We start from the raw sequence: 16803 nt of genomic DNA, 5'->3' as shown, positions 1-16803 counted from the left end.
TAAACTTTTTTTTTTTTTTTTTACAAATGTATGCTCGTTTGCAATATATAAAACAGTTAACACAGACGCTATTCTAGTATGCATTTTAAAAAAGCACACTTTTACAAGATAAAGTGTTTCAAATCTGAGTCGTTGCTTTCAAAGCGACTACATCATGAATTGATTATAAATGCCTGAGCTATTGCTGGGATTTCTCCTTGTGTACTGCCTCCTGCTGGTCAGATATGGTAATTACGTTTTATTTAACAAAAAAGAAATGTTCGCATTTAGATTATTAAATGTAGCTTTACTTTGTCAAAAAAAGCCAAACTACTCTTAAAATCCTAAAAGGCACTTTTTTAAGGATGCTTTCCTTTTTCAAACATTAATGTTTAAAAAGATAAATACACAGTAAGCATCATCTTGCTTATAAATGAAACAGCTTTTTTACACACAAAAAATCTATATTGTCACTTCTGACACATTTAGTTTCAAATAATGGATCATGAACTTACTTCAGACGGCTTGTTATACATTTTGGTTTGCTGTGAGTCAAAGCAGACATAAACTACAGAGGCAATAAGTATAAAAAAATATTTAGGCTGTTTATTAAATCATCACACTATAATCAGCTTCAGAGGCAAAGACTTAGTCCTAGAACAACCATTTCCTTTTGTTTCTGGAACCACTCTTGCTTATTATTTTTAGGAAACAAAGTGGTGTTAGTTCAGAAATAATTCATAACAGAAAAGCCATGGGATGGCACACAATAAAAGTCCAAAAAATAAAAATTTGAAAGTCCCTTTAAACACCATAATTATTGTTCTGTAAATGTAAACAACGCAGTTTGACGCATTGTTGACCTGAAAAACTTATTTGCAATGTGCGATCTGATGACATGATAATAAAAATGTTTCTTGTGCATTTTGGTTGCAGCAGCAACACACTGAATCACAGTGGTGATAAGCGTGGTGGCTGTGCAACGTGGCTCTGGAATAAGGTGATCTGATCCAGCAGTGTTAGAGGAATGCCTCTGATGACTGAGGGCAGGTCCTCATGATGTAACGGATAGATGACCACGCTGAGAGCTGGGCGCTTGGCTGAAAATCTAAAAAGAAAAAGCACAACATTGTGAGGAGTCAATACTACAGGCCGTCTCTTCATAATCCAAAAACAGAGTTGTTCACCTCTCTAATAAAGTTTTCTGCAGCGTTCGACAGGCCACCAAAGTGCCGCCCATCAACATGTGGCACATGATGAGCTCAGAGCTTTTCTCCACGAAGGCCTCTGTGGCTGACGGGTCAAAGGTGCCGCTGCGTGAGATGAGACAGACACGCTGCAGGCGGGAGCAGCAGGACAGAGCCTCAAAGAAAGCCGCGTTGGCGTTCAGATAAGGCTGCTCTAACCTAAGAAACAAAAAGCATTAGAAAGCACCAAAATGTATGTAAGTACAGCATTTCATGTCAGAATGGAAAAGATCTACATTGTGAAAATTGAAGATAAAGTACCAAGAAAAATTAACCATACTAATACCAACCATCTTAGAACATATTAGTATTACTGATTATTCTTCTGTAATAGAAAGAATGATTTGAAGATGATCTCCTATTTAATGACTGCGAACACTCATCTATTTTCCCACCCATCTTCTATGCCTGCTGAGGGTCCATCCCACCATCAGGGGGAGGCAGGGGTTCATTCTGGACAGTTTGCCGGTCCATCACAGGGACACACACACTCTCATTCCCATCTCAGGAACAGTTTTGAGTCATTAATGAACCTTATGAAACACGCCTTTGGACTGTGGGAGGAAGCTGGACTGCCAAAAAAACAACCTACACACGAACAAGGGGAACGTGCAAACTCACCAGCAATAATGTAATGCTAAGAAGATTTTTGAAACAGTGTTATGTCTAGTTTACTGATATACTATTATTTTTTAATCATATACATGACTTTTGTAAGTGACATAATCTGCATATATTTGGGATAACTGATCTGCATTTGCCATGTTGATTTCTAAAATAGTTATTTTACATAATAATTAAGTATTTCATCTTTGTCATGTGTTTATTGATACTTAATGATTCTTAGTCTGTCTGATAAAAGCTAGGAACCGGATATTGATAAATCATGTAATAAAATGGTAGAACAGGGGTGGGATGATATAAATTCGCTGCCTTCCACTCCCTTTCAAGCAATATTTAATTTTATGTCTAATTATCCTCAGTTTGATAGGTCATTGTATGAATGTATAACTGATGATTGTATTGTTTTCATGTACTATTCTTATTCGATTGCTTGAAATAAACCATTTCCAAAACCCCCCAAAAAAAACAAAGTTAACTTTTTGATTTCCTTTGTGACGGTGGTTTTTTGTAAAGCATTCTCACATTCCTAATATCTTCATGTTGTACGTTACAAAGTATTGCAAATTTCTCGTTATCGCGATATCAAGCTGTGCAATACGCATATCGCAAAAGACAGCGAAAATTGGGATAAGTGGTTACCTTAAATGTGCTAAAACAATCTTATGGCAGCTTGAAGTATTTAATCAAATAAATCCCTTTATGCATTTAACCAATGAGAAAGACCCTTTTAAATCATTGACCAATCGGATGAAGCCTTTTTATACTAGATGTTCTTTTCCTTTGTAGACGACGGTCATTTGGAGTGTAATTTAAGTTGACTTTTATTTAAATGAAACTGTTGCAGTGACATGGAAATTATGTATTTAATTGTTTAGCTACTTTTTCATGAATCGCAAGTTATATCGTCATCTTGTCATATTAATCACTAATATCGCAAATTGCGAGTGTTCCTCATATTGTGCAGCCCTAGCTGGTACTTAAGGCGTTTCTTTTGAAAATTCAAGACGGTGGCCTCTTCCCAAGGTCAAAGGTCAATGAAACTTCGGTTTATGGTTGTTGACTGACTTTGGTGGCACGTGTGTGAAATTTAGAGAAAATTGCTTGAACAAGCGTTTTCTTTTCTCATATTGTGCAAAAATGTGAAAATCATGATATTTCACACTTTGCCACAAAATGGCCACCAGGGAGAACCTGGTGCTACAGGGAGAACCTGGTGCTACAGGGAGAACCAGGTGCTACAGGGAGAACCTGGAGCTACAGGGAGAACCTGGTGCTACAGGGAGAACCTGGTGCTACAGGGAGAACCTGGTGCTACAGGGAGAACCTGGTACTACAGGGAGAACCTGGTGCTACAGGGAGAACCATTCCTAGATTGGTCACTTCTAACCTGAGTTCCTGCAGCTGTGCACACTGCTTGATGGCATCCAGCAAGGCACATGAGTAGTTCATAGTTTTCAGTGATCCCAGATTAGCGAGCGACAGCACTCGCAGATCTCTGCACTGCTGGGAAAGCTGGATCAATCCGGTTCCCCGGAGGACTCCCGGAAGTCCTGCCAGAGTCAAGCGCCGAAGCTGCGGCAGAGCCTCCAGCGCAGCTAAGTGGGAGTCACCAATGGTTCTTGCCCAAGCACAAATGCCGCGGAGCTCTATGTTGGCACGGGAGCAAGGCTCGAGCCGAGGAAGCGCAGAGACGAAACTCGAGCCCATGACCTCCAAAGTCTCCAAATGAGGACAGCCAGCCGCGAGCAGAGACAGTCCCGACGTGCCGTCGCTTGGAGGAGGCGCTTCCGGGTCTGGCTTGTAATTCTGGATACCAACTCGAGGAGCTTTCTTCAACCCCTGGAACAAGGAGGAGTGAGCCGTGCTGCGAAGCGAAACTTGATGTGTATTTAAGCCGTCTGACAGAGCACAGGCAGGCAGCGTGAGGGAGCGCAGGTGCCTGAATTTGGCGAGGCTGTCACACAGGTGTTTTTCCGTGCCAAGCCCAGGTGGGTGCTCATGATGATAATGGTTGTGCATCAGATTCAAGTGTTTCATGTGGCAGCAGGCGACAGCCAGCTGGCTCACAGAGCCAACAACCAGCTGATCCTCCACACTCCTGCAGTCAGAGTACGGAGAGTGGTTGATCCCACTCAGGTTGAGGCTAACCAGCTGTGTGGCGTCTCGGACTCCTCCGTTCAGCAGCGACTGGAACACCTGGGGCCACAGCGCGGGGCAACGGCTGAAGCTGAGGTGCTTGGGGCTGTTGCCCTCCAGGGCCCGCTTCAAAGACAAATGATTTAACCAGGAGCGGGGCAACTGCAGGGCCACCAGGTCTCCTCGTTCACCCAAACTCTGAGCTAAAGAGGGTGCAGCGGGCCAGTGCGCGGGGTTGGGGCCAGGGATGGACACCAGGAAAGTTCGGAGATGCTTGGGAACGTGAACGCTGAACACTGCTAGGTAGAGGAGCAGCAACGTCTGGTTCACCTGCAGTTATTGAGACACAGAGCTGTCAGTCGCGCCAACAACTGCCTTCAAATCCCACGGGAGCAACACAAAACTCACTTCTCCTGGAGCCAGCCGTGCAGTGAACTCCTCCAGTTGTTCGTAATGCGGCACACTGCTCTGACCAACCATTAGCTGGCAGCTCACACCCACTCCCTCTCTGGTCACATCTGGGATATCGAACTGCAGCATCAGCCTAGAGAGCAAAACCCTTACCATAAGGGATCAACAACATACTCACTTTTTATCTTGATGTAGAGAAAATGAGTAAAAAGTAGAGGCGGGCGGCTTGTTGGCGCACAGCAAATCCACCCACAAGGGCCCAACAAGAGTGCCGATTAATACTGGAGCCATCTAGCCGTCCAGCTTTGAGCCAGATGCCAGCTCAGATGAGGAAAACAAAGACGTTCAAGGATCCATTTGTCTACCAGAGGACGCGTCAGAATTGAGCAGAGCAGGGAGCTTATGGTCCACTCAGTGTGTTTTCTATGCAACAAATAAGCTTTTTCCAATAGCTTTTTTTTTTCGTTCGTCCCGATTCACAACGATCTAAATAAAGAAATACTCAGAAATGCAATTTTGAGCTTAATTTTCTTTATCTATGTCCTCCATCAACAGAAAAGTGAACTCCGTTTTTATTGGAGCGGGTCTCAATTTTGAACCTAATTTTCCTGACACCTCAAACGGCAGCAGTTCTTACTTGCGAAGTTGGGCACAACAGGGCACCACTCCGTAACTCGGCGTGAAAAGGGTCTGCCTGAGCTCAGTGAGGCGGCTGAGAGAGTCCACCGCCTCGGAGCTCAGCAGAGCGGAGTTGAAGCACGGCCGCACGTCAAAGGCCAGGGATTTGAGCAGAGACAGGGAGGAGAGGAGACGAGACAGGCAAATGGAGGTGAGGCGGCAGCCCGTGACATCCAGATGCGTCACTCCTCTGCAGCGGGACAGATACTCCATGGTGGAACCAGAAAGCCAATAACAGCCGTTTAGGCTGAGACACTGAACACGGTTGGCTAGCTGCTTCAGTATGACGCGAACCAAGTGATCATCAGCCTGAAACAAAAAAGAAATGGACCAATTAATGATTTCTTAAATTAAACAACAAGAATGTGTTGCAAAACATTTATTATTTCATGCTTTGTATCGCACTTCATTTTCCATTTAAGTCAAAAGGTACCTTTAGTAGGTTGGCTCCCTTAAAGTGAAATGTTGTGCACATTTCAGAATTACACCAATAAGACCTTTCCAGATCAATAATTTAAAGCTGTTTGTTAAACTGAAATAGATCAAGCCGTAAACAGATCCTTCAGAGTAAAAGTATGCTGGAACACACTGTGGCACATATTGTGTCACTTAGTAGGCTTCAATCCTTCTATTATATGACTAAAATGTCATGTGTTGTTTAAAAAATGACGAGAAAAAGGCAACCAACAATAGAAGAAATTAAAGACCCTCAGAAACATTGGGAAACTCTGACAGAGGGAAGTCGGGCAGACCAAGAGTCGATTCTGAATCCTGAGAGTTAACAGCTACATGACATGGAGCCCACGAGACAACAGCTTTAAGGACAGCATCCTTCTAGCTTCATTGGTTGTAGGAGGCTAACCTCAGTTTAAACTGTAAGAAGAAAACTCAAAATTGCCGGGTTGACAGGACAAGTGTCAAAAAGAAGGGTGATTGGTGGTCAATGATCGAAGGGGCAGCGGTTCGATCCCCGCTCCCTCCAGTCAACTGTCGTTGTCTCCTTGGGCAAGACACTTCACCCACCTGGCCTCCAGTGTGGCTCCACTGGTGTGTGAATGTGCATGAATGTCCCGGTGATGGTCAGAGGAGCCGTAGGTGCGAACTGGCAGCCACGCCTCTGTCATCACCAAGTATGAATGAGGAGTGAATGAATAGTGGACACATTGTAAGCGCTTTGAGCGTTATTATTATCATTATTATTACTATGTGTCAGAATAAAAAAAAAGGCTTGCAAGGGCCAGGAAACTGGCCCTCTGATGACTGGAAGGTGTTGTGAACTGAGGAAACAAAGTTAGAATTCTTTAGTTTATCACGCACAATCACACTGTTAAACAGGTGAAAGGATGGCTCCACAATGTGTGACTGGCAAACAAGTAGGGGGAAGTGTGATTATAGGGGGATGTTTAGCTGGATTTAGGGCAAGTGACTTCTACAGCAGCATGACTCTGCAGCACTGTGCCGGTCCTTTTGGTATGTATTCAGGATTCATGGTTTGTTTTTTGTTTTACAGAAACTCCAGTTGCTTTTTTGCACCATTTCAGACATGTGACAGGACATTACACTAAATACATCTTAATAAAAACTAAAAACTTTGGAGTGCTCTTAAACTTTTGTCTGGTAGTGTATATAGGGTTACATGCAGGTATAAAAACGTAAGAACTAACTGAAAAACAAGTTTTCAAACAAGAAAAGCGCCATTACTTTTGAAGGATAAATAATTTCTTTACCAGGTATTCCTCGGACAATCTAACTTTAGTGAGTAGGGACTTGTCATGGCACAGTGTGTGTAACTTTTGGCAGACGTTGGCCACATTTGTCAGCAAGTCACACACTGGAACATGACGCAGGATGCACAGCAGGATCTCATCGGACAAGTCGGACATTCCTGCAGAGGCGGAAGACATTGTGTCCTCCACACGTACAGCCTAAGAAGAAAAGCAAGTCATGCAAAATACAACTTTAGATCAGTAATACACTGAAAGAATATTTAAGATGTTAACATCTTCAATGGAAAAGTTACACAGTGGCTTTCAATATACTATGCATAAAATTCTAATTAAGCAACTGTTTATTCCATATTTTGTCCGTAGAGACTGCGCTTTATCTCTTACACTTTGTGGTTCGACTTTGATGTTTTAATTTCTGACAAAATCACAACAATATTCTTCCATACATAAAAAGTAAGCAGGATGTCTGAGAAAAAAATCATATTCAGCCATTATAATGTGTTGATGAAGCTGCCCTTGCAATGCTTATGAGATGTGGCAACACATGAGTGCACTCCGAAGGGTTTGTTAATTATACATTTTATAAAATACAAAAGTACAACAGATGTACTGTACCAAAACCTGTTCTAGAAAAAATGTCAAAAGAAGCAAGGGCGGTTTTGTTCGCTCCCTCTATCATAGATGGATTACAGTTACCCCAAATCATAGTGTCACAGTGTGGGGCTGTGTAATCCAAGTCTGAGTGTATTCTTCTAAGAAGAGAAGCACTAATTTAACCCATTTAAGAGTGATATCTAAAGCTTAACTAAAACAAAGCACTTTTTGTTTCATTTATATTTATTTACCTTTATTCTTTCCTTTTTTTTAACTGAATTAGACTAGTCAATGGTAAGCAGTCCCTCCCAGGCAGAAAAAAATCATTGTTGCAACGATTTTAGCAACCCTCTTACCTGGACAATTTGTGTATTCATGTCCTCTATAGTTGCACTCACAGTCCCACTCATCGTATGTAGGATTTTATTGTCCCATTCACGCACTATATATTTTTTAATTGTTCATAAAGCTTGCTCCAAATACGAGCTACAAGCTCCTGTATTATACATACACATACATAAATGCTGCTAAACACGTCGGAACTATTTCGAGGACGGACCTACTTCCGCCCATTGGCGAAAGACTTCCGGAGGGTAGATTCTTTTTTTTCTTTTTCTTTTTTTATTTATTCAAACGTGAAAAAAACATCTTACAACAACAATCTTGAAAATCAAAATCAACCAAGAAGATAAATATAAAGTATCATTTAAGAGATTAATTGCATTAAGTAAGAAGATTGTGTGATTTACACGTCTTCACAAGTAAAAGGTAATCTGTTAAATAAAAATGTACTATTGTGGTTCATAAAAAAAAGTTAAATAAATTACTTTAACACGTTTGTTACTATCATTTATTTTTAATCATACTGCTTACATCAAATAAAAAGATTTGAATAAAGTTTTGACTTATTTCGACATAGACGATGTATTGTACAAAAGTAGCCTTTAAGCAATTAGACGTTTTTTGATGTAGACATTAAATCAGAAGTTATGTTTTATAATTCCAAAATTGATGATTTTTTTTATTTAAAGATTAAACTTCCAAGAACCACGTCCCCCGTTTTTACTTTAGATCCCAAAGCAAAGAAAATAAATTCTGAAACAGCAGTTTTGCATCCAAGTAAGAAATAACATTAATTTTGCAACAGCCAAATACCTCCAACAAGTATGGCAAGTCCTGAGAAGCCAGCTCAAGGGCAAGAACAAGAACCGGGCAATAAACAGCTACGCACTGCTAGTTATCAGATACCCTACAGAAATAATAAGACGGCCAAAGGAAGATATACAGATATACAGACCACGGATGTATATCTATATCAATGGCTAGAAAGGGCTGGCCTACAGGACAGCACTGAAGCGCTCATCCTGGCAGCTCAGGAACAAACCCTGAGCACCAGAGCGGTAGAGGCTCAGATCTACCACACCAGACAAGACCCAAGGTGTAGGCTGTGCAAAGAGGCACCTGAAACAATCCAGCACATAACTGCAGGGTGTAAGATGCTGGCAGGTAAAGCATATATAGAGCGCCACAATCAAGTGGCTGGAATAATATACAGAACATGTGTGCAGAATATGAACTGGAAACCCCCAGGTCAAAATGGGAAACACCTCCAAAGGTGGCAGAGAATGAGAGGGCAAAGATCCTGTGGGACTTCCAGATCCAGACTGATAGGATGGTAATGGCGAACCAACCAGGCATTGTAGTGGTGGATAAAGAACAGAGGAAAGCCGTTGTGGAGAATGTGGCAGTGCCAAGCGATGGGAACATCAGGAAGAAGGAACATGAGAAACTGAGGAAATACCAGGGACTCAGAGAAGAACTGGAGAAAGCATGGAAAGTGAAGGTGACAGTGGTGCCTGTGGTAGTTGGAGCACTCGGGGCAGTAACCTCCAATCTGGAGGAGTGGCTACAACAGATATCTGGAAAGACCTCAGACCTCTCAGTCCAGAAAAAGCGCAGTGCTAGGAACAGCTAAGATACTGCGCAGGACCCTCAAGCTCCCAGGCCTCTGGTAGAGGACCCAAGCTTGGAGGAGAAACCACCCGCGGAGGGTGAGAGGGGCGTTTTTTATTTTCATATATATATATATATATATATATTACACTATGTTTTGCTAATTTTGAAATACTAACATTGTAATCTCAATGTTTTAGGCTTGAACATGATAGCTTTCTTGTTAACTGTTTAGTAAGCCAAATATCGGATAAAAATACTTTTATACATGGGGGGGGGGGGGTCTTAAAGATAGTGGTATAATTTCTGGAATAGTGTCTTTAATTAGAATTTACAAACCACAAAAGTAGTAGTAAAATAGTTAAGTAAAGCAAAGCAAATAAAGGGTGGAATAATAAAATTCCCTTCCTCCTACTCCTTTCCAAGCATTTAAACCTTAAATCTCACATTTAATAGATTGTGTCATGGTTTGTATGTACAAGCACAAATATGTCTAATTATGGCATCATTCACATTTGCTATCCTAGGCACTTTAACATTGAGAGTCGAGTTATCTAGACCCACTAGACAGTGCGCTGAACCTTTTTTCTTTAATGATTTGTGAACCTCACTGGTGTCCATGGATTACATGAAATCTTTCCACCTTTATCATGGTAGGGAGAACAGCACAAGGGTTAATGGATGGCTCTTAATTTGCCAGTCGTGAGCAATCGTCCAGAGTTAGATACATTTACATTGATGTACATCTTTACTTCAGTATGTTTTGAGATTACTTCAAAATAGTAAAAAGGTAGATTAAAAAGCAGATATGGCTCATCTAGTGTACTTTGATCACACAGAAAAAAGGTAAAAATTGGAAGTTCAGGTTATTGTAAGTAGCCTGAACGTTTCCCTTGAAGATTAATATGTACACCACAAGAATTGGCAAGTAGTCTCTTCAGTAGTGATGCTTTACCCCCCCCCCCCCCCCCAAAATCGTTTGAAATGATTACAAGACCCGAGAAAAAAAAAAAAAAAAAATTAAGCATGGGTGCCAAGTTTAGATGTCATTAACACTGCAAACTTAATTTCTCCCCGATGAAGAAATCTCTAATCTCCACCCTCACTCCAAATGTTTAACCAGGAAGCATCACTATGGAAAGTAAAAGCATTGTTCCAGCCTTGGGCAACACACACATTTTAGTGATCTGTATAAATACTATTCGCATAAAAATATTTGAATGTTAAGACCAGGCAGACAAAAATTCAGACAATGTGCGCTTTATTGGGTTGTGGTGTACACTAGAGGCTTCAACCCCATGCACAATCCTTCATACACTTCAACACTAGGTGAACACCTTGTGTTACACATGACAAAACTCGAGTATTGTTTAAGGCTGAAAGTACAAAAAAAAGTTTAGATTACAATTTAAATATTTAGCAATACTACAGGTCTGTTGAGCAGTGAGCCCAGAGAATAAACCTTCATAGAGGCAAATAAGATGGTGAACAGAGACATCTGAAATGACCTACACGAACAAAAACAAAATAAAGGACAGGTTACTCAAATTCACACCGCCTGGGATCCCCTGTACTTCAGTTTCTACCCCACCATGGGGCATGTGCCATAGCCAAAGTGAGACAAATAGATGCATGGGCTTGCATACAGCGTGTTGGTGCAGGCATGTATGCAGAGCCCACTTGGGCTTGGAGCAGTGAGTTTGAGAAAGGGGAGGGCAAAGTCTCTTTAGAAGCATTTTCTGTGGACGATGCTGGGGCCAGACTCGTCATATTCCTGCTTGCTGATCCACATCTGTTGGAAGGTTGACAGGGAAGCCAGGATGGAGCCGCCAATCCATACAGAGTACTTCCTCTCTGGAGGTGCGATAATCTAAAAGCATAAATGAGGAGTTAGCAAGTACAGTAGTGAAAAAAAACACTGAAGTGCTTTAGATGGAGCACTTTAGACTTTGTGCGCAAACTCAAGTCTCCATACCTTAATCTTCATTGTAGTGGGGGCCAAGGCAGTGATCTCTTTCTGCATGCGGTCAGCAATGCCAGGGTACATGGTGGTACCGCCAGACAGCACAGTGTTGGCATACAAGTCCTTACGGATATCAACATCACACTTCATGATGCTGTTAAAGGTAGTTTCATGGATACCACAAGACTCCATACCTGTGCATGAGAGTTAAAATACAGCCGTCACTTTTCAACATCAGATGTGCCAATATTCAACCCATATTGCATGAGGATGTAAGGTTTACCAAGGAAAGAAGGCTGGAAGAGCGCCTCTGGACAACGGAACCGCTCGTTTCCAATAGTGATGACCTGGCCGTCTGGCAGTTCGTAGCTCTTCTCTAGTGAGGATGAAGATGCAGCAGTTCCCATCTCCTGCTCAAAGTCCAGTGCAACATAACACAACTTCTCCTTAATGTCACGCACAATCTCACGCTCAGCTGTAAAACAGACAGAAGAAAGCAGTTTATATTTAGTTTTCAACTCTCCACATCCTATTGCTCAAATGTAAAACAGGGCCCACCTGTGGTAGTGAAGCTGTAACCCCTCTCAGTCAGGATTTTCATGAGGTAGTCTGTGAGGTCTCTCCCAGCCAGGTCCAGCCTCAGAATGGCATGGGGCAGAGCGTAGCCTTCATAGATGGGTACTGTGTGGGTCACACCGTCACCAGAATCCATGACGATTCCGGTGGTGCGTCCAGAGGCGTACAGGGAGAGCACAGCCTGGATGGCCACGTACATGGCAGGAGTGTTGAAGGTCTCAAACATGATCTAGAAGAAGAGCAGTGGAGACCTTAGGTCAGTGAATCACACCAGTTATTGTTAAGATCACTATAACCACCACACCAGCTGAATTCAATACAAGTTAAGATTACTTGAGCACAGCCACACAGTTATGCAGAACACAGCAATATAAAGTGATTGTTTAAATTTGTTGACAAGCACATCAGTTGATAGATCAGAAAAGTTTGTGCCCATGCTGCAAAGAGTCATTCCTGATGCAGTGCAGGAAGATCAAAACCTTAAAACATCCGCAGAGGTAAAGAGATCAGCTCAGGAGAGAAGAGTCCTGGAGTATAAGGAGGAGCAGGAGGAAATGATATGGAGCATGAAAAATGAAAAGATTGAAACAGCTTCTGAATGGAAGCTGCAAATGAGCTGGCAACGCAATTCAGAAAACAGTTTCAGGATCCTCACCTGCGTCATCTTTTCTCTGTTAGCCTTTGGGTTTAGGGGGGCCTCAGTCAGCAGGACTGGATGCTCCTCAGGGGCAACTCTGAGCTCATTGTAGAAGGTGTGATGCCAGATCTTCTCCATGTCGTCCCAGTTGGTTACAATACCATGCTCAATGGGGTATTTGAGGGTAAGGATTCCTCTTTTGCTCTGTGCTTCATCACCAACATAGCTGTCTTTCTGGCCCATACCAACCATCACACCCTTGGAAGGCAAAGTTTAAAGTTAGCCCCAAACAAAAACTCTCTGGCTTTGGGTTATGCTGCAGGTAAAAAAAAAAGGCTGTACCTGATGCCGGGGGCGGCCAACGATGGAGGGGAAGACGGCACGAGGAGCGTCATCCCCAGCAAACCCAGCTTTGCACATACCAGATCCATTGTCAATAACGAGGGCAGCAATTTCTTCTTCCATTTTCTGCAGAAAGAAAAATCAGAAACTCAGCATCTACCACTGGACAGTCCTGTTTCAGGGTCTGGACGCTGGGTGTCGCTGTGGTGTCGTTTCGAGTTTAAAAATGCAGGGCTTTGAAACAAAAGGGGTTTCTAGCCCGTCTGACCATGGCCATATAAGGCAAAAGTGAGAGCAGCCTCACCGGCAGCAGCAGACCGGTCCAGAAACCACCCCGTGTCCCAAACAGGTTCGGATGACACCGACAGACGGCCACCCCCTTCAAACATCCTTACCAATCTTTTTTGCCCTCAGCACATCGCATCACTGTCATAAATGTTTGATTGTTTTCCAGAACTACAGCTTTAAACCCGTCAAATAAGCAAAGTCATCCCAGCAAGTGCAGCGAAGGCAGAAAAACTACAGAAAAACACAACGTTTTTTTAAAGCTCAACGGACTTGCTGATTAAAAATAAAATAAAGGCTTAATGTATAAAATAATACTTTAGAATGAAGCAAATGTAAAGTCCTTCATCGTCGGGCCGAAACCCGAGACGTCAGAAGAACCGCAAACCTTGTGGATGCTGGCATGCAGGAGAAGGTCAAACTTGTCAACGCGGCTAGTTAAATATACGAGCGGAATGATAATAGCATCAAACACAGGGATATTTACGACGGAGAAGCAGACATGACAGCAGTTTGTCATTCATTGACACAGCGACATAACATTTTAATTTGCTATCGCCAGACAGAAGTCGCCGACTTTAAACATTTAGGTCTTTAACGTATCGAATAGGGCGTAAATTTTATAAGCAAGAAAACAAAAAGTCAAAAGTTGCCTCTTACCTGTATGAATGGGGGTTCACGACTTGTGAAGACTCTCGCCGGAAGGCAACACTCCTGCGGAGTTTAGTGTTTGAGCTACACTGCAATGAAGGCCTGTGAAGTGCGGGCTTATATGTGAGCTCGTGCTGCAGCCCCTCTCCATAAAAGGAGAACTTTCCGCACGGCGTCCTCTGATTGGCTCCGCCGCATCCACTGGGTGTGGCTCATGCAGATAGCTGCCGTGCACCCTGGCACGCGGGGGACAAGGACCGTGAAAAGTAACCCCTATATTTTGAGGGTTAAGTGTCAGGGGTCATTGGTCACTGTGTTTTTTTTTAAGTGGTTTGTTTTTGTTCTTATTTTTTTTATTATTGTTTTTGAATGAGTGACTTAAAACCCAGCAATTACAACTGCTAACATGGTTCTTGAGAATCAGCTTAAAAACATGTTTTTCTGTTGTGTTGTTCTCACATTAGGGATAAGTCCAGTTAAATTAAAAACATGCAATCATATGTTTACTCCTTATCATCTACCCTGTAATTTGGCTAAGGTAATCCTATAATTTTGCTTGTCCACTTGTTTTTTTCTTAACCAGATCTTCAAAAAAAAAACGTAACAATTTAGGAACTTTTTTTTATATAACTGAATTGTGTCAATCTTTGAACATCCAATTTTTCCCACCGATCACAGACACGTGTATTTGGCAGCCTTGGACTGGTTACAGTTTCAGGGTCACTGACAGTAGTGTTAACACCCTGCACAATATGTGCTCCTGCGTACCGGTCTCACTTACACGTAAGCACATATATCAGAGTGACAAAGATACGCGTGTCCAAGTTGATTTTGGTTTACAGCAAAACGGAGAATCTGTTAATCCCTCTTTTGCACTCATCAGTTTCGTGATGTGTTCGCCTTTGAATGAAAAATATGCAACCTGCTATGACTCACTTGAGTGCACAGAATTACGCAGCACCTGTTGGCATTTTAACCTGAAATGGTGGGTGGAATGTAGTATTCAGCTTTGCGATGCAAATCTGTCTTTAGAAGCTTATGTTGTAAGCAGACAAGACAAAGAGTGGCTTAGTCAGGGTGGCGTTTTAACTCAATTAGGGCACAGGACCAATAGTACTAGTGACTCTGAGATTTGCTCCCTGTGCTCCTAATATGGATATTTGGGAGCCTGCTCTCCAGCAGGGAAGGGAAGTCACATTTTATGGTGCTTTATTTTTTGTAGATGCACACAGGAAGTGTTTGCAGCTAAAGACACATATGGTGTGGTGGTAGTGGGGGGGTTGAGTTGGAGTGATGAGCTGATCAGGGAATTGGCTTTTCTGAGTGGCATTATCCTGTTTTAGAAAGACAAGCACCAATTATAGCGCCAGAGCAGGCTATCCATCCCTTTAAGAGTTCCTTTGGATGACATCCATAAAAGGAGATATCGGAGGATGTCACATGGGGGGAAGAATGCACTGCTGGGATCATGTGACTTGTCCAAAGAAATGAATGAATTTTTCTTTTTGAGGGTCAGGATGTGTTCCAGTTTGCAGGGTTTGTCGCTGTACTCCGCAGTTTCAGAATTCTTTTTGATTCAGGCACAAAAACACTTTTTTTTTAAACCTTTTCCAAAACGTGTACGTGTCACCTATCTGACTGATATTTCATATTTGCTGTGGAGTTCTGTGCTACTCATCAAGAAAAAGAGTATCTTGCATGATTCATACATGCATAACAACACGCACTGACACAAAGAGGCACTCCCCTGCTGCATTAATCAGAGAAACTCCCAGGCCTGGCTCTCAGCGCTGACTAACACCGTATATGGAAGAAGAAAGCAGGTAGCTTCTCTCCCCTTTTCACTCATCCCATTCTCTAGCATGTTTTCTCTTTTTTTCAACATGTATTAATCTTACTTTTTTCACCCCAGATTCCTCTCTGTCATGCTCTCTAACCAACCCCCTTGAGTTTGGGATGTGAAGACTGAGAGGGGGGAAAGGAATGAGAAACTTTACAGGACACATATTTCCTCTTTTATAGATCATGTTGGTGCTCTGTTAAACCTTTCAGAGTTTCTGTGAAACATTTAAAGTATTTTTGACAGCTGTTATAAAACACAGTTGTGATACAGCACAGGTATAGGTTATAGGTTGAAGCGTCATGTGGGATTAAAATACCCACTCCGATGAAAATTGTGTTTTTGGTGTTTTTAACAAGTTATTGTGGCATTTTTCTAATAATGGAGGACCTAGGTAAAGAAAATTAAGCTTAAAATTGAGTTATTTAGTATTTCTTTCTTCAAATCATTGTGAACCAGGAGCAAAAGAAAAAAAAATGCTGAGGGGGAATGCTCGTAGGTGTGATGTAAAAGCCACAAACTCCCTTCTGATGCGTCCACTTGCAGACAAATGGATCCATTTGCGTCTTCGTTTTCCTTGTCTGAGCTGGCATCTGGATCATAACTGTGCGTTTGGATAGCTTCAATATTGTTTGCCATTTTGTTGCAATGCTAGTGCTAGGTTGGGGTTGTGAGGGGCTGTAAGATAGTGGTAGAGAGTACAAACGATGGATGATGGGAAAGGGGGCAGGCTTACTCAGAGCCAACGGTCCCACCCACAACTCAGAGGTGAATTTCTAACCATCGTCTGCCGCTCTGAAGAAACAATGTCCTAGAAAACAACAAAGCTTTTAAAAAAATTTTAAGAAGAACAAAATAATCACAATTAAAAGACTTTACATTTTTACAAGTAGGTCATTGGTTTCCTTGTGAACAAATTGGACCTTTTAGTGCGGGAAACTGCTTCTCCCTGTGCCTCATGTCTGTGTAGCTCTGTTGGAAGGTCATCAAGAGGATGGGTGAGCTCCAGCCTGCCATTCATATCTCAACAGATAAAACATTTCATATATACATATGGGGAGGGGAATTTTTCTACAACAACAGAAATAACAAACAAATGACAGTTTTAAATCACAAAATAATGTGTGTAAAATGGCCAAAACTCTGATAATCGGTTAAGA

General features: G+C 42.1%; 2 protein-coding genes across 2 annotated transcripts; both read right to left on the bottom strand.

Annotated features, from left to right (window-relative positions):
• Positions 1–567: 567 nt before the first annotated feature.
• On the bottom strand, positions 568–7949 carry fbxl18 (F-box and leucine-rich repeat protein 18). Its single transcript, XM_004066044.5, has 7 exons — positions 7753–7949; positions 6803–7000; positions 5035–5384; positions 4395–4530; positions 3238–4316; positions 1167–1385; positions 568–1087 (listed from the first exon to the last, which is right to left on the bottom strand). Exons 1-7 carry the CDS (start codon positions 7804–7806, stop codon positions 931–933), a joined length of 2193 nt encoding a protein of 730 aa, XP_004066092.2. The 5' UTR covers positions 7807–7949; the 3' UTR covers positions 568–930.
• Positions 7950–10593: 2644 nt separating this feature from the next.
• On the bottom strand, positions 10594–13951 carry actb1 (actin, beta 1). Its single transcript, XM_004065978.4, has 7 exons — positions 13813–13951; positions 12868–12993; positions 12544–12783; positions 11871–12117; positions 11596–11787; positions 11325–11506; positions 10594–11219 (listed from the first exon to the last, which is right to left on the bottom strand). Exons 2-7 carry the CDS (start codon positions 12988–12990, stop codon positions 11076–11078), a joined length of 1128 nt encoding a protein of 375 aa, XP_004066026.1. The 5' UTR covers positions 12991–12993; positions 13813–13951; the 3' UTR covers positions 10594–11075.
• Between the last annotated feature and the right edge of the window lie 2852 nt (positions 13952–16803).

This window comes from Oryzias latipes, chromosome 1 (genome assembly GCF_053564925.1).
Source record: "Oryzias latipes strain Hd-rR chromosome 1, Olatipes_Hd-rR_3.1".
Taxonomy (NCBI): domain Eukaryota; kingdom Metazoa; phylum Chordata; class Actinopteri; order Beloniformes; family Adrianichthyidae; genus Oryzias; species Oryzias latipes.
Note: the sequence above shows the minus strand (reverse complement) of the source record. Positions and strands in the feature narration are given on the sequence as shown.

Bases quoted from the DNA above. Each gene is read 5' to 3' on its own strand.
- fbxl18 (XM_004066044.5), bottom strand. From the start codon at position 7,806: ATGAGTGGGACTGTGAGTGCAACTATAGAGGACATGAATACACAAATT. The intron at 7,001-7,752 runs GTAAGAGGGTTG...TTTTCTTCTTAG, and splicing joins TGAATACACAAATTGTCCAG to GCTGTACGTGTGGAGGACAC. The intron at 1,088-1,166 runs GTGAACAACTCT...TTTTCTTTTTAG, and splicing joins CAGAAAACTTTATTAGAGAG to ATTTTCAGCCAAGCGCCCAG.
- actb1 (XM_004065978.4), bottom strand. From the start codon at position 12,990: ATGGAAGAAGAAATTGCTGCCCTCGTTATTGACAATGGATCTGGTATG. The intron at 12,784-12,867 runs GTACAGCCTTTT...TTGCCTTCCAAG, and splicing joins TTGGCCGCCCCCGGCATCAG to GGTGTGATGGTTGGTATGGG. The intron at 11,788-11,870 runs GTGGGCCCTGTT...TCTGTTTTACAG, and splicing joins TTACAGCTTCACTACCACAG to CTGAGCGTGAGATTGTGCGT.